We start from the raw sequence: 23766 nt of genomic DNA, 5'->3' as shown, positions 1-23766 counted from the left end.
AAAAAACCTCAGACCAAAACTGACATTGGAAGCACAGAGGCAGTTAGCAGTTCCACATTATGGAGATGTTATAGGCTATACAGAGATACATGGAGCATTGGGTGTTCTGTGCATCTGGACCTAGATGCTTTCTTACACAGATTGAAGAATCATAGACTGGTTTGGGTTGGAAGGGACCTTAAAGATCATCTAGTTCCAACCCCCCTGCCATGGACAGGGACACCTTCCACCAGACCAGGTTGCTCCAAGCCCCATCCAGCCTGGCCTTGAACACTGCCAGGGAGGGGGCAGCCACAACTTCTCTGTTCCAGTGTCTCACCACCGTCACAGTAAAGAATTTCTCCCTAATATCTCATCTCAGTCTCCCCTCTTTCAGTTTAAAACCGTTCTCCCTCGTCCTGCCACTACTTGTCCTTGTCAAAAGCCCCTCTCCAGCTTTCCTGTAGCCTCTTCAGGCACTGGAAGGTGCTAGAAGGTCTCCCTGGAGCCATCTCTTCTCCAGGCTGAACAGCCCCAGCTCTCTCAGCCTGTCTCCACAGCAGAGGTGCTCCAGCCCCCTGAGCATCTCCGTGGCCTCCTCTGGACTCGCTCCAACAGCTCCATGTCCTTCTTCTGTTGGGGGCCCCAGAGCTGGACGCAGCACTGCAGGGGGGGTCTCACGAGAGCGGAGCAGAGGGGCAGAATCCCCTCCCTCGCCCTGCTGGCCACGCTGCTCTTGATGCAGCCCAGGACACGGGTGGCTTTCTGGGCTGCAAGCACATGTTGCCGGCTCACGTTGAGCTTCTCGTCACCCATCACCCCCAAGTCCTTCTCCTCAGGGCTGCTCTCAATCCATTCCCCGCCCAGCCTGTATTTGTGCTTGGGATTGCCCCAACCCACGTGCAGGACCTTGCACTTGGCCTTGCTGAACTTCATGCAGTTCACACAGGCCCAGCTCTCCAGCCTGTCCAGGTCCCTCTGGATGCCATCCCTTCCCTCCAGCGTGTCGACCACACCACACAGCTTGGTGTCATTGGCAAACTTGCTGAGGGAGCACTCAATGCTTGTGTTCAGGCTGATGTTCATGGTGAATTTGGTTCAGTGCTGCTGCAAATCTTCTCTCATGATGGGATTGTGCTCTGTATGTCACTTGTCTTCGCAGCCTCCTCGTGGAGGTTGGCAGCAGTTCCTTTCCACACCGGGATTTCTCCATGACACCAGGCTGGGGGTGCAGCTCTGTTTCTGAGCTCTCTCTCTGGCTTCTCATCTCTTGGCAGTTTGGGTCAGAGTGTCGAGTTCCGTCAGATCTGGTCCCTCGAAATCTCCAACAAGCCCAACCAGTCCGAGCCCCAGGAGCCAAAGATCCGCTTTGTTGCTGGTATTCATGGAAACGCTCCTGTTGGTACAGAGCTGCTCCTGGCACTGGCAGAATTTCTTTGCATGAGCTACAAGAAGAACGCTGCTGTTACAAAGGTGAGAAGTCGATGTGAGGGACCATCTTGGAGCCCTCCAGTTATATTCTGGGAAGACAGTGCTCACTGGGAGACACTTGTCTTGTTAACAGTGGCTTGTGGGTTGCAGTGGTGTGACACATAATGGGGAGGTGGTGTGAAATCCACGGGGCCAGTGGGAACCTCTGACTGCTGATCCCAATATAAGCAGCAGTTCCTAGGACGAGATCCAGGCAAATGAGATGTACAGAGAATGAACCCTACTAATTGTGCGTTCTGTACTGTTTCTCCTCCTTTTGTTCAGCTGATTGACCGAACGCGGATTGTGATTGTGCCTTCCCTGAATCCAGACGGACGTGAGATAGCACAGGAGAGAGGCTGCACGTCAACGATAGGCCAGACTAATGCTCATGGCAGAGATCTGGACACAGACTTCACAAGTAAAGCAAACTAAAGCAAAGTGATGTGTAGTGTCCCTGTGAAATTGCAGGCTGCTGTAGAAGTCTCTTGCTGGCTGCTGTAGGGTTGGGTGTAGTCATTTCATGTCAGAGTCTACCTGTAAAGGGAGCAGTACTCCTGCCCTGGAGCCCAGGCAGCACAGCTGCTGGATCCCCCTTACAGATGGTAATTTGCAGTCCTTTATTTGCAAGGAAAAGGTGAAGCAGAGTTCTTTAAGAATAGTCCAGAGGTCAGACAACACCTGATGTATTTTTCCTATTCATTGTTTTCTTTCAAATCCCTGTTTTTGAAAAATCCCCTCTCTTCATGCTCCCTGGAAACAGTCTCCTTTTTCTGTGCTTTTCTGGTTTCCGTGTAACTGCCTGCTCTATCCATAGCACTGTATCAGTGCTATGCTCACCTGTCCTCGGGACGAAGTGTTCTCTCTGGCCAGGTTGGGCTGGGATAATCCCAAATGCTTTCTTAAGGAGATGTCCATTTGGTGACATTGAGGAGAGCAAACACGCACAAAATACCCTCTGCATCACAAAAGTAAATAGCATGGGGAGATAGCGACAGGTCACAGTTGTTTAGCTTTGCAGATTAATTCCCCCCCATCGATAGTGTGGACTGGGTGCTTTACTTGATCTGTCGGGTACATCTGCAGAGATCTAACAAATACCTTTCAATACATGCAGCAGACTTAATTCCAGACGTAAGGAGAGAATGTGCTTCTGCTGGCCTCTCAAATAGCGGGGGAAACTATTGCCAATTCCCGTTTCTATTTGTTGTTCTGATTTACAGGCAATTACTCCCGGGACTGGGGGACACTAGAGCCTGAGACCAAAGCCATCATAGAGAACTTGATATTGAAGCATGATTTCAGCCTCTCCGTTGCGCTAGATGGAGGATCTGTGCTTGTCACTTACCCATACGATAAGCCAGCAGAGACAGGTATGACTAACTCCCCCAGGGCCTTGCACGCACCGTTACCCTCGGGCTGTCTCTGCAGAAGCTCGTGTGGCCGCATGATGTAAGAGCTTCTTGCGCTGGTGGTGTTCTGTAGCCTGCTTTTGTGTTCAGCCCTTTGTGTCTGGAGTTGACGGTCTGTTAAGTAAAGCTATAAAACCTCACAGGGTTCAGCCAGGGATCAGAACATTTACTATTTCCATTCCTACAACAGTATTTCAACTTTTCCTCTGCCAAAGCCAGTATAAAGTGTGCTTGTGATACCACCCCTCAGTGTTAGAGGGAATCTGGAATGCCCCTGAACCAATGTGTGTCACTGTTTAATACAGGATCATGGGGTTAGAGTGGAGATCTGCCCCTCCAATGTATAGGAGTTGCACTCTCAAACGCTCACTTTTCTCTTTGTAGTGGAGAACGAAGAAACACTGAAGCATTTGGCATCTGTGTATGCAACCAACCATCCGCTGATGCATTTGGGCCAGCCGGGCTGTCCAAATAAGTCAGGTATGTTTGGTTGAATCCTTTAACCCCCCATCAGCTTGTGCTAGACTCTGCTAGGAGCAGACCTGTCGGACAGCTGTGTTCTTGCTCTCACAGATGAGAATATTCCTGGCGGTGTGATGCGTGGCTCTGAATGGCACAGTCACTTGGGAAGTATGAAGGTACTTCATCACTGCACGAGGCTTTCCATCTCTGCTAAACAAGCAGTAGAAAGTATATTTGTTCTGATGTCTGGGCAAAACTTCCCACAGTTGTAACTGTGGTTTTGATTTTTGCAGGATTTCAGTGTTACGTTTGGTCACTGTCCTGAGATCACTGTTTATACCAGCTGCTGTTACTTCCCGAGCGCAGGACAGCTTCCTGGCCTGTGGGCAGACCACAGGAAATCTCTCCTTAGCATGCTCGTGGAGGTGAGCCACGGTCTGTGGGAGGAAATTCTGGCAAGGAGTGAAGGTAGCGGGCTGGGTGGGGAGGGGGAGAGGAAGAGAGCAGCGTGGAGAGTCTTTGTGTTTTTGTTGGTGCTGTGTAATTACAGACGGTCATAATTTAGACTGTGTGAGGAATGGATTGAACAGAGGCAGCAAGAGACCAGGAAATGTGTGCTGTTTTGCCTTATGGTGGGCTGAGCAGTCCTTGCAGTGTTGTGCACTGTTATTTATTATGAGGGTGGAGAATGGGCTGTATTTTGAGGGGAGGATTAGATCCCGTTTTAGTTACAAACATGCCGTAGGCTTGGATCTGACCCTGAAGTGTTTGAAATGCTTTATTTCAGGTTCATAAGGGAGTCCATGGGTTTGTCCAAGACAAGAGCGGCAAGGCAATTTCTAAAGCTATCATTGTTCTTAACGAAGGTTTGAAGGTCTATACTAAAGAAGGTGGCTATTTCCACGTGCTGTTGGCTCCAGGTTTGCACAGCATCAGTGCGGTAGCTGACGGGTACCAGCAGAAACATGTCAAGGTACGTGAATGTCCGTATTGCAGATCTTCCCCCACTCCCTGTCACATAAAGGCATCCCCTACTTGGGCTCTGCCTAGTTGGCTGTGCTTAGCTGCTGATTATGTGCCCAGGGTGGCTGTTTTCTGCCTTGATATTATGGATGGAGAAGAATTTCCCAGCACAGCCGGGTGGTTTTGAGCAGTAGCTTTTCTTTCCATTGCACTTGCCACCCAGTCCTGCCCTGGTCAGCAAGTACCTCTCTTGCCTGGACACCTCACAGAGGTGCAAGCTTGGAGGCGGTCTGAGCTCTCGTATCTTTCTGCAGGTCTTTGTCCGTCACGATGCGCCCAGCTCTGTGTTCATTGTATTTGACACGGAAAACAGGATATTTGGTCTGCCGAGGGAGCTGGTTGTAACTGTTGCAGGTAAAGTGACGCTTTTGGTCAAAGCTTTTGAGCTTTGCTTTCTGTACCAGTTCATGCTGACAATGACCCTTCTCTTCACTGAACTGGAAAAGTAGCCTGCAGACTTAAGCCATCTCCTGCTTTCCCTTCTGAACACGTGCTTGTCCTTGCAAAGTGGTCCAACAACCCTTGGATCTGGTGATGCTGGGCTGGCAGATGGGAGGGAGGGAGGGAGGGAGGGAGGGAGGGAGGGAGGGAGGGAGGGAGGGAGCAGAGAGTGTTGCAGGGGTCTGAAAAGTCCAGAACTGACTTTGAGATGCCTGGAACAGGGGAGAGCCTGTTTGTGCATAGAGCTGGGAGCTAGGAGATCTTCTTCCCCAGGGTTTCATTGGGTGGTGGGACACAAGGTAAGCATGAAGAGATTTTTTTTGTCGAGGTGGCAGCTATTGGGGAGGCTAGAGTTTATACCCAGTGGTCCGCAGAGGAGCTCAGTGGTGCTTTTCTAGATCACAAGCACAGGAAATAAAGCTAGTGCAGTCCTGCTCTGGGAGCACCTCTCTCGCATGGCGTGTCTTCTGTGGGCAGAAGGAGGAAGGAGCCCGTCACAGTGAAGTGAGGAAAGTGGCTGTGACTGTAGAAGGGAAGAGAGATGGTGGCAAGCCCCTGAGTCTCTGTGGTGGGAGAGCATGGCATTAAATTTATTGTCTTCTCTCTGGCAGGTGCAAGTATGTCTGCTCTGGTCCTCACCGCCTGTATCATCTGGTGTGTCTGCTCAATTAAGTCCAACAGACACAAGGATGGCTTCCACCGCCTGCGGCAGCACCACGACGATTATGAGGATGAAATCCGCATGATGTCCACTGGCTCAAAGAAGTCCCTTCTGAGCCATGAATTCCAGGATGAAACAGACACTGAAGAAGAAACATTGTACTCCAGCAAACACTGACACCTCTGGGGCAGGAGAGGAGGTTCCCATGGACCAGACCCGGTGGCGGGGGGCGAGCCCTGTGGTTCAGTTTTGAAACACTAGCTTGCAGGATGTGTCCTCCAGAGGTGTGGGTGGCAGCTCTCGACTTCCCTCTGTTTGCTCTGTTCCTGTGCACATGCAAATCAGTGGGTGTTGGAGGCTGTGTTTGGGTGAAGGACATGGCTTGTTACGCTTTTTGGATCAAGATCTGGAGGTTCACATGACGTTTGAAAGGCAACTTAACAGGGTGGCCAGCAGAGTTCCTAGCACTTCCCCAACATCTCAACACAGTGAGCAGATGGTGGGGAAGTGCCCCAAGACCTGCGTGGGGTCGTAGTTACAACACTCCAAGGCAGTTTCTCTACCTGTTTTGATTTCATATTTTCCACTCCGTACTTGGAGGAAGCCAGATCCTTCACTTGACTCCATGTTCTGCAGAGCAGCCCTCAGAAAAAAAGACTCTACTTGGTTCTCAACTGCTCCCTTGGAGCTTTTCCCCACTGTGAGTTGCTGTGGCCTGCTATGGTCTGCAGTGGTTGTGGAGCACCTCTAATGTGTTGCTAGTTCCAGGCAGTGACTTGGCATCCTGAAAGCTGGGGGAGATGACATCCGTTCTTGATGTGAGCTGCAGAAAGGAGCGAATGTCAGAGCTGCAGTGAACTCTGACAAAGTTCAGTTGCTTGCCAGCTCTGCAGTACTGCTGTTCCTGACTTCTGGGGAAGAAAGAGACTCTCCTCACCCATCATCCCCGGTTGCTTCTCATTTGTGTGGTAGACTTGGCTTTTGGGGTCTCATGTTAGTGTTAAAACAGCACAGTGTCCGAAAGAGCAACTGAAGATTGTTCTGGGCAACTGGATAAACTGATTGTGGTGGATACTGTAGAAAAGCAATCAGTTGCTGACTCTACCTGATCAGTTTTGCTCAAGTCCACCACTATTCAGGAGGAAACTGTGAAATCTGACCACTGCTTTATCTTTGAGCGTTATTGGAGCAGCAGGGAGAGGTCATGGGAGTATCCATGGCCCAACTTCAGTCTTAAATTTTGAAGAAAAGCTGCACCATTTGCCTTTGTCCACCTAATACTATTTAGTGATCAGAGCACTTTGGAAACACCATCTCATCGAGCTCTGGTGGTTGTAGGCATCAAATTGGCCTGCTGGCTTGGCTCTGTTCTGCTACTACAACATCCCTGAAGTATGTAGCAAGAGCTCCACCTGCTTGTATGTCTGCAGTTGTGTCCGCTGCTGCAGGGCCTGGGTGCAATGCATGAGGAAGGGCTGAACTGCTGTGCTGAAAGAGAAGGGAAAAGCAGCCAAATTCTGTTTTGTAGCACTTGGCGGGAAGTTGGAAAGAGGAGCCACAGCGTGCATCCCCAAGACACATTAGATTTGTGGGAAATAGAAGGAATGTCCAGAAGGGAAGAATGGCTGAAATGTTGGCTTTCCAAAGCCTTTATACACCTCTAATGTTCATGTACTTTCTGGGCAGAAGGCTGGGGTTAGAATAGGCACACACTTTCTTGCTGCTCATTTTCTTTTTTAATTCTTGCCCCACTGACCCGAGCTCTGGGATGCAGGAGCCTGGCGCAGCAACGTCTTGGGCATCTAGTTTGCCGTGAGCTGATCTGTTTTCCAGCAGCCTGGGGAGGTCCACTGGTAAAACCTGCATGTTGTGTCTTGGGATGTTTGCATCCCAATGTATGACGAGGTCTGTTCTGCAGGGCTCTGACCTGGTCTGCTCTGGGGGAACAGTGCAGCAGATTCCCTGTTAAAGGCTGTTGGGCCACATCACCTGGGGAAGGAGCTGTTCCTCACCTCTGTGTGTGGTAGATGCCCTTCTAGAACCACATGCCTGTGGCCATGCTGCCATGCTCATCATATCAGCTGGTTTTGTGCCGCTATCTGGAAGGAAAAAAGGTAACAAAGACATTCAAAACCTGCCTGGATGCGTTCCTGTGTGATATGGTCTAGGCAATCCTGCCCCGGCAGGGGGATTGGACTAGATGATCTTTCGAGGTCCCTTCCACTCCCTGACATTCTGTGATTCTGTGATTCTGTAACCCTGAGACACCAGTATACCTTCTTCCCTCTTCCACGGGGAATTACATTGCAAGAAACGTGGTAAGATCTGGCTGGGTAGGTGTGCTGGAAACAGGGAGATGAGGCTGAGCATTCCCCGTGCTCCTGCCCTGCATTGCTGTGGTGTGTAAAAGCTGCTCTTGTTGCCTCCATTCTGCAGGAGCCATGAACATCCCCAAGCCTTGCTCGCAGGTCATCATGCTGAGCACGGGATGGGACCCTTTTCCATGTGTCATGGGCTGCAGCACACCAGCACGCAGTAGCATTAACCCTGCCTAATCGCTGAACTTTTCCTGCTTCTGAGGGGTCTAACAAGAGACCCAGCTGGGGTTTTCTATTAAAGTTGGGTTTGCAAACAGCTCTTGGGCCTCTGTTCGGGCGTCGTTTGCGCTGGCAGGAAGTAATGGACTGAGCTGGCCTTGCTTTGTCCCACTAGCAATAAGCCGTGTTAGGAATCAGCCCTTTCCCTCTGAGAGTGCATTTTGCAGTTGGCTGGGAGCAGGTGCCTATTTTTAACGTGAGTGGATTTGAGGTGTTTTGCAAAGGTGTGAAACTTTTCTACGCAGCAGGAGCAGGTGGGGTGTCTGGCTCTCGCTCTGTGCTCGGAGCCACAGCAAGGAAGCGCTGGGGCCGTTTGTCACCGGTGTTGGGAAGGCAGGAGCGGCCTCCCCGTGCTGTCTGTCTGTCTGTCCGTCCATCTGCAGGCGCGCCCGGGCTGGTTCGGGTGAGGAGCCGGTCCCTTGTGGGCGCTTGTCCCTGGAGCGTGTCGGTCTGTGCACTGTGCCTTCAAATGTACATTTTTAAAGGGACTTGAATCGCCTTCTCCTGGAAGCGGGACGGGGCGGCGTGAGGCGAGGCCTGGCCCAGCCCTCAGCCGGGCCCTCTGTTTTTTATCTGTATACTGAGATCCAATAATCTGTATAAAACTATTTTGATGTCCACCTGCGTTGTCTCGTTCTTCCTACAACGGGCAGCTGGGGCTTGGGGCTGCCAGGAGGGCGCTGGGGGGCCGGGGCCGGGGCCGGGGCCGGGGCGTCCCGCCCGGTGCGCGGCGCTGCACGGGGGCCGCCGGGGCGAGGCACTGCCCAGCCGCTGGGGGCGTTGCAGCGGGAGGTCCGCCCGTCCCGTCGGGCACCGCGCTGCCAGGAGGACGCTCTGGTCCGCCCTTCTCGGCGCGCGGCCTCGCCGGGCCGCGGCGGACGTTGGACAACAAAGATGGCGGCGGGGAGCAGCAACTACTGGGAAGGCGAGTGGGGCCTGAGGGCGGCGGGGACGGGGCGGCTGCGTGCCGCGGGGCCCTCCCGGGGCACAGCCCGGCCCGGGCAGGGTGGAACCGCCGCCGGGTCCCCTCTGCCCGCGCCTGGAGGCTGCGGTGGTCCCGTCGGCCCCTCAGCCATGAGGCGTCGGTGCCCGGCTGAGGCTCGCGGCGGGGAGGCCCCGGGGCCGGCGGTGAGGAGGGCGGCAGCCCGCGCCGGGCCCTCCCGGTCGTGGGGGACAGGGCCTGCGGGTGTTCAGCCGTGCTCTCCCCCCGCCCTGTTTCAGCGTGGGGTGCTCCCCCTTCTGTGAGGGCCCCCGTTGTCGGTCCGCCCTCCTCTGGGGGGTTCCCCTCTCCGGGGCGCTGAGCGGGCTGTGCCAGCTCCGCTGGAAAGCACCCCGTGCAAACGCGGCCCCCAAAGGCGTGGGGTCACCGGGCGGGTTTGTGACTTCTCCCCCGCTCTCGCCTGCCCTGTGCAGATCTCAGGAAGCAGGCGAGGCAGCTGGAGAACGAGCTGGACCTGAAGCTGGTCTCCTTCAGCAAACTCTGCACCAGCTACAGCAGCGCCCGAGATGGAAGGCGCGACAGGTATAGGTACTAGCCCGTTTCTTTATGTTTTAAATGCTGCTTGTGGTACTTGGTTCGTTTTAATATTTTGCTGAATGCTAGTCCCACCTGTGGCTTTTATGATTAGCTTCTGAAGAAGCTCGTTACAGCACTTCTTGATGCTCTGATGCTGATGTTGGGCTTGATGCAGCGATATTGGCATGTGAGTCAGAAAGGTGCGTGGGCTGCAGCAGTGCATTGTGAGAGCGTATATGTCACCAGGGAAAGCTAAATTTAAACTTCCCTCTGTAACTGTGGGGTTAGCGTGTGGACTGATGATAGGACTTTTTAATGCATGCTACATCGGCTTATTTTCCAGTTTTTCTTCTATAATCTGGCAGGGGCGTTTCAGGGATTTAGGGTAATGTAGCCTTGCACCTCCCAGGTGGGCTGGTGTGGTATTTGTAATCCCTGTTTTAGTGATAAGGGAACTGGCACACTGAGCAGCTGTGACTGGTCCCAGGTTGCGCAGGTGACCAGCCCTCCCTTCGGAAAGGGTAGCTGTTTCTTTCTGGCTTTCTCCTAAGATGAGTAGTAATAGTGAGAGCTATATATATGTTTTTATCTGTATATGAACCAGACACATCCATACACATGTGTATATACATTAATAGTTTCTGTTTGCTTTAGGCAGATTCGTGTTTGACTGAAGAATTAGCATGATAAAACTTTTCAATTCTTTCTGGCGTATGGACCAGAGTTGAGGTCTTTCCTGCAGTTCCACAGCACTAATTATCAACTTCTCTGCCCCTGTGCACAACCTTTGAAAACCACCATTCTTTACTTATTAACTGAGGGTCCACACACTGTATATCAGTTGTGAGTGTGACCACTGTGTATTTGTGTTGATATATTTTCTCTTTTTTTTTTTAATAAATTCGATAACTGAAGCAATATTTGAACGTTTCAATGAATTTCTGGTTCTGGAAGTCTGAGAGCGCGTCAGGAATGATCACGTTACTCTTGAATCAGTGTCCTAGTTTCTCTCTTGTTTCTAACTCTGTACTATATTACCTGCCGTGTAATGTAATTGTTTTAGTTAGTTTTGCTGTCCTTTGCAAGACTCGTACTCTAGGCATGATAGCTCACCAAAGCAGAGAGTAGTCTCTGAAAGGTGTTAGCTGTCATACTGCTGCAGGTTGGCATACCCTGTGTTGTGCTTCTGTTCTGTTGCTTAGATAGGACTTTTCATTGTGGTTTTAGTTTATCTTAAAAAGCATATAGGGAAGGTGCACTGTATGAAACTGTAATTGTGATAAATTGTGTGGTTTGTATTGCTCTGTACAACACTGACTGCTTAGTAGGTCAGTGGGTTGTCCTAGCACTGTGTTATTAAGGGGTCATTATGTATGGTGTAACATGCTAATAGTGTAGTGCTCCCTCTGCCAATAAATAAATAAATCAAGCTTAAAAGTTGGGGAGAGAAGGGCATTGGTGCTAGACGTGTGCTGGTAGTAGACAAGTGTTTGGTGTCAGGCATATCTTCCAAGGAGAGGTTATATTTTCCCCAAGTGGTACTGTGTCATTAGTTAGATAAGAGTTAAAAGCATGTATGATAAGAAAATGTCATTTTTCTGAGCTTGATTAATCTCTTTAGGAAACCTGGGTAGTGGAGCTTGCTAACACCTGACACTAGTGTGTCCTTCCTTCTTGCATTCATGAAAACATTATGTACTTTTCAGTAACTGCTGCTCCTCCTTTTCCTTAGCTCTGACACAACGCCTCTCTTAAATGGATCAAGCCAGGACAGAATGTTTGAGACCATGGCTGTGGAGATTGAGCAACTTCTGGGAAAGGTAACTCAAGCTGCTGTGATTTGACTTCAGCGTCTAGGAAATATTGCAGGACAGGTTTCTGTGATGAATGTTAGGCAATTCTAGTGTGGGTGAGAAAGTGTTTCTGAAGGTATACGTCTGTCATTAGAGCTAGCTCCTTCAACTTATGCATTGTAACTTTCTTACAAGAATAAGCCATGTAATATTTTGGGTTTTTTTCCCTTCCTCTAGCTTACTGGAATAAATGACAAAATGGCAGAATACACAAACAGTGCAGGAGTCCCGTCCCTGAATGCTGCACTGATGCATACGTTACAGCGTCACAGAGACATATTGCAGGTAACAACACATGTCCTTCTTGCTTTTATTTTGTTTCTCTGTTGGAAATAATTATTAGCAGTGCTGGTATCACAGCATGCTTGAATGTCTGACAGAAGATTTAAATGCCACCAATCCCATCTCGCTTTTCTTCTCTCCAGGCACCCCAGTCAGTGAACTCTGAGTTGAAAAAATAGCATAGGGTCTTATTTGAGTATATTGTGTTGTTAAATTGATCTTGGGATCCTAATTTTGGAATAATTGTTTTATTACAGGATTATACACATGAATTCCACAAAACCAAAGCGAACTTTTTGGCAATACGAGAAAGGGAGAATCTGTTGGGATCAGTACGAAAAGATATCGAGTAAGTCATGTTGTGTGTTATCGCAATGGTATGAGACTGTCCTCGGAGGGAGAAGGTGAAAGCCCGCCTGTAGGAGAATACCTGGCATGGCTTATACATCTGTGCTCTGAACAAAGCAAAAAAAGTTACTTGAATTCACAACTCTTATTAAAGCTGTGATGAGTCTGTTTTGTTTTGTTGTTGGGTTTTTTAACTATGAAAATGAACTAATGCTTTTAAAGGAAAACTATTAAGCTATGCTAATTCGCTTTAAAACTGTCTTAACGTGACTGGAACTTTTCTGTTTGGTCACTTCAGAGTAACAAAGCTTGATGTGTATGTGAATCAGTTAATGTTGTCTACTGAAAAGCCTCTGGAAAAAATGTTTTTCAAATTCTTATTTTTCAAATTTTTTTTAAATACTTTTTAGATCATATAAAAGTGGGTCTGGCGTGAATAACAGAAGAACAGAACTATTCCTGAAGGAACACGAACACCTTCGGAAGTAGGTGGTGTTTGTTATTTACTTATGTTGGAGGTGCCTAACTTTTCTGGGGGATGAAACAGTCTTAATTTCAAGTATGCGTGAAAGCTTTGTTTGTAGATATCTATGTCCACAACGCATGCCCTGCACTGTGTGTTCTGTGACAGTACCGCTGCTTAGGGAGACAGATAAACATCTATTGCTTTTGCTGACTCTGAAGTGCGTGTAGTAGGTCGTAGTCACGGTAGTTTTCAGTGATTTTGATTTTAGGATCTTGTCAACACTAAGTGACATCTGTATGTTGTCTTCAGTGGGCTTTCGCAAGTGACTTGTGACTCAGACCTCATGCTTGGCCTCCTCTCTTAAGGAAGTAGATGCCTTTGTAGAATACTGACTGGGATAAGGGTTAAAAAACAAAATAGAAAGTCCCAGCCATTTAGCTGTTTTTCCCTTTCTTCTTCTTTATTTGTCAGAGTCAGAGAACAACCTTTTTTTCCTTTTGTCTCTACTGAACGTGTACAAAAGGTGATGGAAGAGACTAATTCCAAAATTTCCTGTGCACTTAAATATTTGCAAATTGACTCTAGTTTATTGGCCAAGATAACAAGCAAAACAAAAAGCACTTTCTTTTTATTCTTGTTGCAGAGAGGGCAGTAGATTATGAGTCCCTGCTTTGTGTGCTCCCCATTCAGCAAAAGCAGCACCCTCCATAGAAGAGCGCTGGAGGGTTCATGTTTTCTAGCTAGTCAAGAAGTAGCACTGATCTTCGTGCCTCTGTGTTCTTGACTGGAGTCATGTTAAGCCTCAGTCTTACGCAAGAGGGCAGGCTTTCGTTTAGGAAAACAAACAAAAGAAATTACCTGTGGCTTTCTCAAATGTGCTTTCTTAAAGATAACTGAAACTTCTAGCCAGAACTGCACAAAAAGCTTCTACAGGAAATCAAAACCAAGTTTTTCGATTGTGGCTTGCCTCCATTTCATCCTCAATTTTCTTTAATATCTTTAAAACTTAGAAATTAATTGATTTAAAGCTTGAATTATGACTTTTGTTAGGTTGAATTTATTATTAAACATGCATGATCAGGAAATGTAAAGTTTCCAGGAAAAATACCCGATCTTAATATTTTGGAGGTGATTGTTACCTGAACTGTTCTACTTTGAGGAATCAGTGCCAGTTAATCTGAGTAAACCTGGTTCTTTCTAGGTGTTGTGTTTGGGGTTTTTTGTTTTGCTTTGTTTTTTTATTGGAGGGGTGGTAAATACTCTTATAGATGTGGCATTTTGTTAAAGAAGGCTACAAGTAAAATATTTGTGGAGTTGTAAAACATACTTCTAAGAAACTGAAATTCCTCTGAGTATACCATTTGGAAAAGTTTGAAACAATGAAGAGAGGAAAACTTAAACCATTTTGTAAACATTATCTGGCAGATGTCTTCAGAATTTGAGGCTAGCATTCGTTGAAACATTGATTACTTTGATCTCTTTAAATGTGCTAAGCTCTCCAGTATGTTTTTAGGGTAAAAATGCATGAAAAATAGAATTAAATAAGGCAGTTTCAGAAACAGTTAAACCATCTTCTAAGTGATTATTTGAAAATGTCAAGACTTAAAAATACTCCATGACACTAAGAAAAAGAAAACAAAAAATAGGTGTGAGTTGGGGATCTTTAGGAAAATAGGGCCAAAACTAATCATGGAATGCTACTGCGAGGTGGAGATAACTGTGAGGTGTACGAAGAAATCTGGGGTAGAAGCAGAAGACAACCTTGGTGAGAAATCAAAGCTTGCAAGGTGTTCAAAACTTTTGAATTGAGAATCAGTAAGCTCAGAAAGAGATACTGGCAGAGGAAATTATTAAAGAGTTGAAACATATTTGTCTTCAGAGAAAGCAGCTAATGAGCTATTAATGCCAAAAAGCTAGCAAAAGGTCCCAAGAAATCACCAGGAGCTGGCAGATGACACCAAACATGCTCCTAGGATACAAGCTTTGTGTGAGTCTTGATGCTGAATATTTGCAGTGCAGTGAATCATGGTGCTAGACTAACTGATAGAACTACGTGATGAAAATATTTGCATTGTCACGAAGGCACAAGAGTAAAAATTCAAGTGTATTTTTAGTGAAGTTGTGAAACCTGGGAAAAGAGCTTGAAAAATGGAGATGGGAACATAAACTTTGCGAGTGTATTATTATATGCTGCAAAGCAATGAAATAATGCTACAGGAATGAGATATTTGTATCGAATATTGGAGCGTTCACTTGGTCTTGACCCTGCTTAATTTATGATATTAAGTACTTTAACCTATTACATATTTATTCCATGATCTGATAATGGAGAATGTATGAGCTCTTACCCCACTGCAGAGTACGAGACTCGTCTGTCAGCCTTTGGCTTTATGCACTACCATGTGAGACAGGATAAGCAGAAACTTGAGTTTACTCTTGGCGGCGTTTTCGATGAATGCTCTTTAAGAAGCACGCTGGCAGCCCGAGGCGGTGTTGTTTGTGGTGGTATCTCGCTGGGGAGCAAGAGGAGGAGAGCCAGAAAGCTCTTCTCTGGGAGGGACTTTGGAGGGACCTCTGCTTGTTGCCTAAATCTGCCTTTTTATTTTTCTGTCATGCTTTGAATGTCATCTCTTCCGGAAGGACTAAGAATTAAGGAGAACCGGTCTGTCTTAATTTTACATATGTAGGTAATCGTAAAAAAAGGAGGGGAAATCAAAAAAAAAAAAAGATCTGTGAGTACAAAATTTTGATGAGTAAAAGGATCCAATGTATATTAAGCACCAAGGGAGTTACAGCAGCTGAAGTGCTGTGCAAACCCTTGCTGTGCCTGTAGTACGTACAACTGCTGTCCATTAAGCAGTGAGGATCGTGCATCCATTTGGATGCACTTTCCCTGGGTGGGGCTGGCTGCTGTGTCAGCGCCGCTGGCACGAGGGTGTTGGGCACTTTCACGTTAGGATCACGGTGCTGCCGGGGCAGCCCTCGGGCTCGGGGCACGCGGGGCTCTGCGCTGCTCACCCCAGTTCTGGGAGGGTTAGAGAAAGCATATCGTGTTCTCCCTTCAACTGAAAGCTTTGCTGCTGGTTCAGTTCACTTTATAAATCAGCTGATTCTGAGTTTTATTGGGAAAGGAGATTTGTCTAGAAATTGTATTGACTGTGGATAGGAGGCATGAAGTTTCTAAGTCACTCGCTTTCCTACTTAATTTCTATACAGATAATTCAATGCTAATTTTACCTACCTCTGGAAAGAAAAACAATAGTGCCTAAATTTTTTAATAGAAATTTAACACCTGTTAATTAAAATGAGGCTGGGAGACAGGTTGTGTTGAATATGGGTGCCTTGTTAATATTTTTATCTAATACCTCAGATCTTTTGGCATGTCAGACGCTTGAAGAAATACCAAATCTAGCACGGTTGTGTTTGCAGTTGATTTTTGAATGCTGCTTTTCTTGGGTCTGTGCCATTCAGTAAAGGTGTTTGTCTCATCTTTTCTGTTTATGTGCTTTTGGCCGGGGAGGTAAACAAGTCATCCTTTTTCTTGTAATACTGTTTTCTGTCTAAAGAAAATGATTTTGATGAATAGATCTAGCTTAGCATTTTAAAAACTGCTCTAAAAAGTGCTGCTGCAGAGGAAAGAGTCCTGTCGACTTAGTGTTTACCCTGAGAAATTCTGCAGTTATTGATGAGTTATAGGCTTAAGTCAGCAGAGAAGGGACTAATGTGTTTGATTAAATTTGCAACATTGCGTGTGTATGTGAGTGAGAATTTCCCTTGTGTTAATACTTGCATTGTATGTGAATGATACCATATCAAGTGATACTGATGAATTTGTGTAAAAATTGAGGAAGGCTTCCAAAGTTTAGATAGAAATGACAAATTTTATTACCTGTGAGGAATTCCGTGTAAAACTAGATGAAAACTAGACCACTTAGTGTTGTCAGCGTTTGCTGTAGTAGGTTTGTCCTACCATTGCAGGGCCACTGTGTGACTATTCCTTTATTACTTAGCTCCAGTGCTTAAAAATTAAGACATTTGTCCTTTTCCAAAAGAAGTGGCTGGTGGTGAAGCAGGTGCCTGTGCTGGTGCAGGGATCATGAGCTGTGTTTTTAATTGCTGTCAGATGACCGCATGTTTCTGGTGGGTGTTCTGTGCAAGCTCAGTCTATCCAGTAAAAAAATGTTCAGCTTAGAGAGAGTGTGAGGTGTAAGTGATGCAGGTAGATAAGATGAACCTGCTCGAAGTGTTCAGGCCAGCTAAGGACATAAAACACCCCTGTGTGTCTTGAAATGTTTGGCCCTGGGAACAGAGAGGGTAGGGGTGCCAGAGTAGGTGGGTGAGAAACTTTAAAGGAGAAAAGGAGGAGAGCAAACAAATCAAAAAGGGATATGTTATTGTGAAAGAGAAAAGAGGAATAAGAGTAATGAGCAAAAGAAATAACAGGAACCTGCAACAGTTGCCTAACCGTGCTATTAATAATACCTGATTCATGGAGATGATTAGGATAAATTAATGTTTGTGCAGTATTTCATGTATGTGAAGTACTCTGAAGTACTAAGTATTTTTATTACTATTATTACTACATTTCATTTTCAGCAGAAATATTTCAAATTTCCTGTTGTTGTTTGGGCAGAAATGGCCACATTCAGTAGAGAATAATCACCGGGAAACTGCTTTCCAACTTTCTTCGTAATGCAGTCCACATCTTAATAGAGGGAGTGACTTGTTGGCCGTTTTTCCTCTAAATATTGATGTTGCTTACAAACTCTTCCTTCAGTGCTGATTTCCATGGAGAAGTCAGCCTAATGAGATGCTGAGACTCCTTACAGGGTTTTTGATTATAGGTGTGCTGATCTTTTGCGAAAAAGCTACCAGTTTTCTACCTTAATTTCCTTTTCTTTGTTATCCTTGTTCTCTTCTCCACACGCCCTGATTTCCGTTCACTGTGCTGTTGCTGCTGAGGTTCCTGTGGATTTCAGTGGACCTCAAGTACTGGATTAAAACCAGAGAACTGCTGTCGTCTCCCCTTCCACCCCCTCCCTCACCTCCAATTGCAGGGGCCTGGGCAGTAACAGCTCCAGCAGACACATGGTTCACCACTGCATCTCCTTCATCTTCTCTGGGAAAGAAAGCGACTGTAGGAAAACCAGCTAATTCTCCAATTCCTTTTTCCTTCCCACGGTGGTTGGGGAAGCAGCAGGGAGGGAGGAGTGTGATGAGCCTCTTCCCTGGTACCTGCTGGCTGCCTGCTCTGCAGCCTCAGAACTGCTGAGCTCCGCTTTAGTCAGACCCAATAAGGGTTGGTTTTTTTTTTTAATTGCAAAACTTGCCTCTAAATTAAACTTATTTTTTGTTCGTGTCAAAGCAGAATGTGATGTTCTTGTCTCTCCGTTCTCTTAACTTTAATACAGATTTTAACTGAAGCAGCACTTGATAATGAATAATTTTCTTTGCTTTATAGCAGTTATGAAAAAACAAACCAGATCTGCTATGAAAGGGCAACCCATGCTGTCCACAGCCTTGGTTCGAGCTGTTTGCCAAGAAGCACCGAATAGGGTGTAATTTGGCTGCAGGCTTGCTGTGCCGTAGTAATGGGAGGCTGCAGTGCTTTGGCTATTGAACTGGAAGATACAGTGCAAGGAGAGATTGAGCAATCGGAGTTAAAATGTTTCTCTGCTGACCATTAATTGCAAGAGCTCTGGCTATGGTGTGTCACTGTTTTCCCAAGTGCACTTAAATACTGTTGACTTGTTTTCTTTGTTTCTGGAATAAGGAAGTTTGGGAAACTATTGCATTAAAAGTGTGTGCTAGTGCCTCAGCTACCCAGTCAGAATGACTGCAGTAATTACTTACTGTTGAAATTCCGTAACACAGACTTCTGGGGCAGGACTATGTGCTCTGTCTGAGCAGCAGCACAAATAAAGTGGTTTTCAAGGAAGGATTTGAACAAAGGAGCATTTTTGGTATTGCAGAAGCTTAAAGATGCACAACAACTTGTACTGTAATCCTGTTTCAAAACATGATTCTGTTTTTTCTTCCTGCTCTGTCACCTATTGCTGCGGAGTTTTCTTGATTACAGTTATGCATCAGTGATTCCTTCCTTTAGCCTTATATCTTCATGGAACTGAATGGTTTTTCTTTCCAAGCCTGCTGGCAGAACCTCTGCCTCTTGAAGACTCATGGTAGGATGACACAAAGCCACTTCATAAGTGGCTGGATCAGCTTCCCCTGTAACAGCCTCAGGCTGAATATGAGACTTGGGCATATCGTACACTTAACTACAACACCAGACTGAGCACAACTTACCTATTTCCTTATTTTAATAGTAAATATTCCTCAATGAGGGAGACAGTTCATGTCTTCTGGAAAGAAGAAACTTCACTGCTTATTACATGACTGTAGTTATATGGCTGTATGAGCAAGTTATTGAAGTATTTTAATGAGAATTTGGGGAGGTTCAAAGCTTCCAGGCAATGAAGGAAGATGCTCTCCTGGGTATCGTTATTATTTATAAATAACTTAATAAAAGGACGTGAAAATCAGCCAAGCACTTCAGGATTTAAAAGAGGTTTTCCCTCTAAAAATAGCTTCAGCTTCATTAGAGTGAAATCAACTAGTGCTTTTCATCTTTCTGTGCTGTATTTAGGACTTAAAAAAACAAACCTACCCCAAAACACTAAACCAAAGATTATATTAATCTCACAAGGTTTATTTGCATGCTTTCCTTATAGTTGAATTGCTTTAAAAAACTACTGTAATCAGTAATTTCCCTGACATTGGTGACTGTTGTGATATTTTTATACCTCAATATGTCTGAAATGAATTAGATTTGAAGGGGAGGGGGGAGGACCAAACAAAAAAAACAATGAACCCACCACACAGATGTGCAAACCCTCGTTTGGGGACTGCCTTTGTAACTTCCAGTACAAACCTGAATTATCCAGGTGACAAAGGATGCAGTCACACAGGTGCTAGCATTAAGAACCTCAGACTCCTTGTTTGCTTTCCATCTGTATAAAATGTGAAGGTTTATGCATGAACTTCCATGTACGCCCAGGAAAGAGGCGATAGAAGCTATCCTAGGTCTTTTTCAATGTCTGCAGAAACTAAAAACAAACCCTCACAACACAGTGTGAAAGATTACCTGAATATATCACAGAAAAAGGGTGGTTGGGACTAAAACTTGGCTCTGGATCTTGATTCTGGGCTTTACCTTAGAAACAACACTATGCCCTTGATTTGGCGAGGGGGGAGGAGGTATAAAACCACACTTCAAACTTCAGAGCTCTGTGTTTGCTTCTGAAGTTTCTTGCTCATTTCAGAAATAAGTCAGTGATGGATGTTTTATTTGTTTTTAGCTTTCCTTTCAACACTGTTTCTTAACTAGGACACCTTCTTCCCCTCAAGGTCTGTATTGAAATTAGGGCTTTGACAAGTACTGAACACCTTCTTACATGTGTTGGTTCTGAAAAGTAGGTGCATCTTTTGAACAGAATCAACAATTGTGGAGTTTTATAGAATTTCTTTTGTGGAATCTGAGAATCACTGATTATTCTAATGTGGCATGTCGTTTTTTTGTCAGCATGGCTGCGTACTTCACTATGCTTTAAGGCCAGAACTGCTTGCTCATTATTTGCTATTGGAACCTCCAGTAAAAACAAGCTGTTGAATTTCATTTGATGTGTATGGATATTGTGATTATTTCCTTTTTTTCTCAAATACAGAGTGTACCTCTGGGAAGTTACCATATTACTGTATAAATGTCATTCTTGAGTTTATTTAATTTGAGCCTCTCTACTGATGCATCAGAAGGCAGTTCTCGTCATTCTTGCCTGCTCTGTGGTAAGCTGTGCAGATATCTTAGTGTGTTGCTTTACCAGTGGTGTGATAAAAGGCATCGACTCCCATCTGGGGAGGATACTTTCTACAAATCCACGCTGGTAAGCAGAACTAGATCCAAATTCCCACTAAAGCATGCCTGTTTTAGCCTGATAATACAATTTTGCTTAGAACCTTTCAAGGACCTTAGTTCTTTTGTCAAGTGAAAGATTCATAGTGCTCTCCTCTCGCTTGAGAGACTTGTTTATGTTGAGTATAGTCACACTTCTGGAAGAAGGCAGCTTGTTCGGTCTTAGATAAAAAGACAAGCCTAAGAACACAGTGAAATTAAGTTGGACGAAAAATGTTGAGATCTTCACCCATTAATGAATTGCATCCTGAATTTGGATCATTGACGGTTTAAATGTAGCATGCACTTTAAATTTTGAACCATGGGTGTTCATTATATTGTATAGTTGACTATGCAATTTTAAGAATCGCTTTCTGAAACTTAGTAAACAGACAGGTAGATAGTCATAACATCAGGTACTTCAGCCAAGTCCTCGATGAAAGCTGTAGTAGCCTTCTACATCTACCAAACAAACCCTCAAAACCACAGCAGGTGAAAATGCAGTTAGGAAGCAGAATGCATTTCTATCAAGGTGTATTTTAGGGTTTTGTACTAAATTAAAGCTGGGTTGTCATTCTAGGGATAACTCTCACTTCACTTCTGTGTTAGCTTCACTGGAAATTAAAAAGGTATTAATTACAAAGTTGTTTATATGATGGGGCTCTTCTGGAAGACGTTCCCCCTTGTGTTCTCTTTTCTCGGTTACTTACAAGTATGTGAGTAGTAGAACAATTTTTCTAGCTTTAGTCAAAAACTACTGAGCTAGAAAAGTGGCACAATCTTTTTTGTTACACCACAGATTATAAACAGCTTGTGTGTCTTGTAAATTGTGCATCTATCTTGCCTGGGTGTGCCCAACAAATCGGTAATGGCAGGTTATCTTAGTAGAGCTCATTTTTCGTCAGGTCGGTGTTGGATATCAAAGGCTGTGTTGCTTGGTTTTGAGGGGGTCTTCGCCTTAGTTAAAGGCTTAGTCTAAATTATATGTTTTAAACCAGACAAAATAATGAAAACAGCACTGCTGCTGAATGCTAGTTCTGCATGCAGCACGTAAAATTTGAGGAAATGCCGATATAGTCCATTAGTAAGTTACTGGAATTGTTCTGACAGTTGTGGTTACTGATAATGTCTTACAGTAAAGCCTGCCCTTCTCAGTTCATTTAACTTTGTTCCTATGGGTAATATGGAGCAATTATATGGAAGGGTCAATCTATCCAGGAACTTTCACAAGAGTGAATAGAGAGCCTCTAGAAACCTCATTATGTGGCTCTTGGTGCCATCCTGGCATTGGGTTTGTGCTTACTAATAGGCAACCAGCTGCTGCACTTCATTTAGACGATAGGAACTGTTTTCATTTTAAGTTTTTAACTGCATTCTTTGGGTAAACTGTATACTGGAGATTATTGAGAAGGCTCTTACTTCCTTATAGATTAGCTTTAAAGGAAGAAGTATTGCTGTTGCTCACCCTCTTGAGACTCTCCAACATCAGGCACTCTCCTCAGTAGTCTGTGTGCCAAAGAGCTTTCTTGGCTAACTCCTCCTTTTGCAGAACCATTTCTTTCACTCTCTTGGTAATTCCCAGACAAGTCCATGGAGTTCAGAGGAGCTGCAGACTGTACCCTTTGGAAATCCAGGAGAAAAAACCTCTTGGTGTTTTTGGACCTGTGAAGGCGGATCCCTGGGTTCAGGGATCTCCCTGCAAATGGAGAGCATCCCTTGGTATTTGCTTGCATCCGTTAAATTGTTCTTGAAACTGAGTGGGAACAACTAATCTTTTCATTGGTTACGGTGCATATGTTTACAGATGTTAGACAGCTGCAAAGAAAGTACTTATGTTGGCTTCTCTTAAGCCTAAATTGTTGGAATTGATGAGCTGTCACGCTATTTACTTAGTGATGTAGCTAGGAGTCCCGATTTTTAGTGAATTTTGTGCCATAAGATTGCAGGTTGGAGGGAGCAGGTTTCACCAGTTTGTCTTCCTCTAAATCCTTCAGCAAATTCTTCCCTACGGTGAAAAGCATGCCTTTTGCATGTTTTCTTCTCTCATACACAACGTACATGTGAACCATCTGGAAAGACATTTAACACCAAGTAATGTTGGTTAGCTCCTGCCTAGAGCAGTGGGTTATGTTCCAGTGCCTTTCATTCTAGATTTATCAGATTGCTTGCATTGATTGAAAGCAACATGGTGTTGTGCTATTGTGCTTTTTTTCTTTTCTGAGTTTGCAACTATTCCTCATTCTTATTGAAAGTGATTACTGGGTGTCAGACTCCCAATACAATGATCTGCAGAAATAAGCTTACTTATGTGTTCAGAGTTTGTAGGTGTGATGTTGTTAATAATGCATTGTTCCTTTGGAGCAAATCTATAGATTGACTTAATGCTCGTGTTTGTGCTTTTCCTCATGTTTGATTGTTGTAGGCTCTTATTTCATTTTGCCTACTGCAACACAAAGCGTGAAAACATTGCATCTCCTTAGCATCCAGATTTGTGCTTTAATTAACATATAAAGGGAACCCACAAAAGGTAGCAGTTTGCTTTGGTATTTGAACCTTTCTCTGCTTTCAGAATGTTTTTTGTGGGCAAACCGTTCATCCCTGAAAATGCCCATTTTACCTCAAGTCTTTGTTTTTGACCAGCTGGCTCTTCTCATGCTGGCAATGGAAGATGTGTGCTTTGTAGTCACATACATTCCTTTTCCTCCCTGAGCTGCTGCACGCTGTGCCTTTGTAGCAGGTGCTACTTCTGCTCTTCCATAAAAACACAGGAGCGGATTTTGTGGTGTCCGCTCAGTCCTCTGTTATAAATTTTCTCTCTTTGGGTGTCGTATACCCTAGGTACGTTTGTCTCACCGTGCTCTTGTGTTGGGTCTCAGTCAATGAGTAGGCTTCTACACCAATTTTTCTCTTCATTAGCAACTGTGGGAGACTGTCCAGACTAGCTAAGCGGCTCCAGTGCAATTCACTCTTTCTTTGACACTGAATTGAGTCAAGCTTGAGACGAGTCTTATAAAATCTGGAATATCTTGTTTGTTATCACGGGAAAAAAAATGAGTTCTGCTTTATATTCTTCTAGTTAAGTTTTTAAAGAGCTTAATGTTCAGAATCTTTTAGATGATAAGGTACATCGATGGCAAGCAGAAAAAATGAGTTGGAGCTGGGGTTTGTGTGTGTGTGTGTGCACAGTGTTTCTTTCACTTGTGACTTAGGAATGATTATTATGATGGAAATAACTGACTATAAGTCTGATTTGCTTCATCATAATCTGTATATTTGTATTAGAATATCAAGTATGTTTTACAATATTT

The 23766-nt window shown here is 45.1% G+C and overlaps 2 protein-coding genes across 3 annotated transcripts in view; both read left to right on the top strand.

The window, feature by feature from the left end:
- CPD (carboxypeptidase D) overlaps positions 1-8665 on the top strand; it is a 28729-nt gene extending 20064 nt beyond the window's left edge. The window contains exons 13-21 of the mRNA XM_068415439.1: positions 1257-1452; positions 1735-1870; positions 2673-2822; positions 3246-3341; positions 3435-3499; positions 3617-3748; positions 4111-4296; positions 4601-4700; positions 5399-8665. Coding sequence (XP_068271540.1) covers positions 1257-1452; positions 1735-1870; positions 2673-2822; positions 3246-3341; positions 3435-3499; positions 3617-3748; positions 4111-4296; positions 4601-4700; positions 5399-5625 — 1288 coding nt within the window. The 3' untranslated portion in view covers positions 5626-8665. The remainder of the gene's footprint in view (positions 1-1256; positions 1453-1734; positions 1871-2672; positions 2823-3245; positions 3342-3434; positions 3500-3616; positions 3749-4110; positions 4297-4600; positions 4701-5398) is intronic.
- A 225-nt stretch (positions 8666-8890) lies between these two features.
- The window catches only part of GOSR1 (golgi SNAP receptor complex member 1), a 29014-nt gene continuing 14138 nt past the window's right edge, over positions 8891-23766 (top strand). Inside the window, exons 1-6 of one of the 2 annotated variants that reach the window (XM_068415503.1) lie at positions 8891-8970; positions 9459-9567; positions 11294-11381; positions 11592-11699; positions 11954-12045; positions 12455-12529. In XM_068415503.1, coding sequence (XP_068271604.1) covers positions 8940-8970; positions 9459-9567; positions 11294-11381; positions 11592-11699; positions 11954-12045; positions 12455-12529 — 503 coding nt within the window. In that variant the 5' untranslated portion in view covers positions 8891-8939. Of the gene's footprint in view, positions 8971-9458; positions 9574-11293; positions 11382-11591; positions 11700-11953; positions 12046-12454; positions 12530-23766 lie in introns of both variants that reach the window. The other variant, XM_068415502.1, reaches the window with a different exon arrangement.

The sequence above is a fragment of the Nyctibius grandis genome, chromosome 18 (genome assembly GCF_013368605.1).
Source record: "Nyctibius grandis isolate bNycGra1 chromosome 18, bNycGra1.pri, whole genome shotgun sequence".
NCBI classification, from domain to species: Eukaryota; Metazoa; Chordata; class Aves; order Nyctibiiformes; family Nyctibiidae; genus Nyctibius; species Nyctibius grandis.
This window is presented reverse-complemented; position numbering and strand designations above follow the sequence as displayed.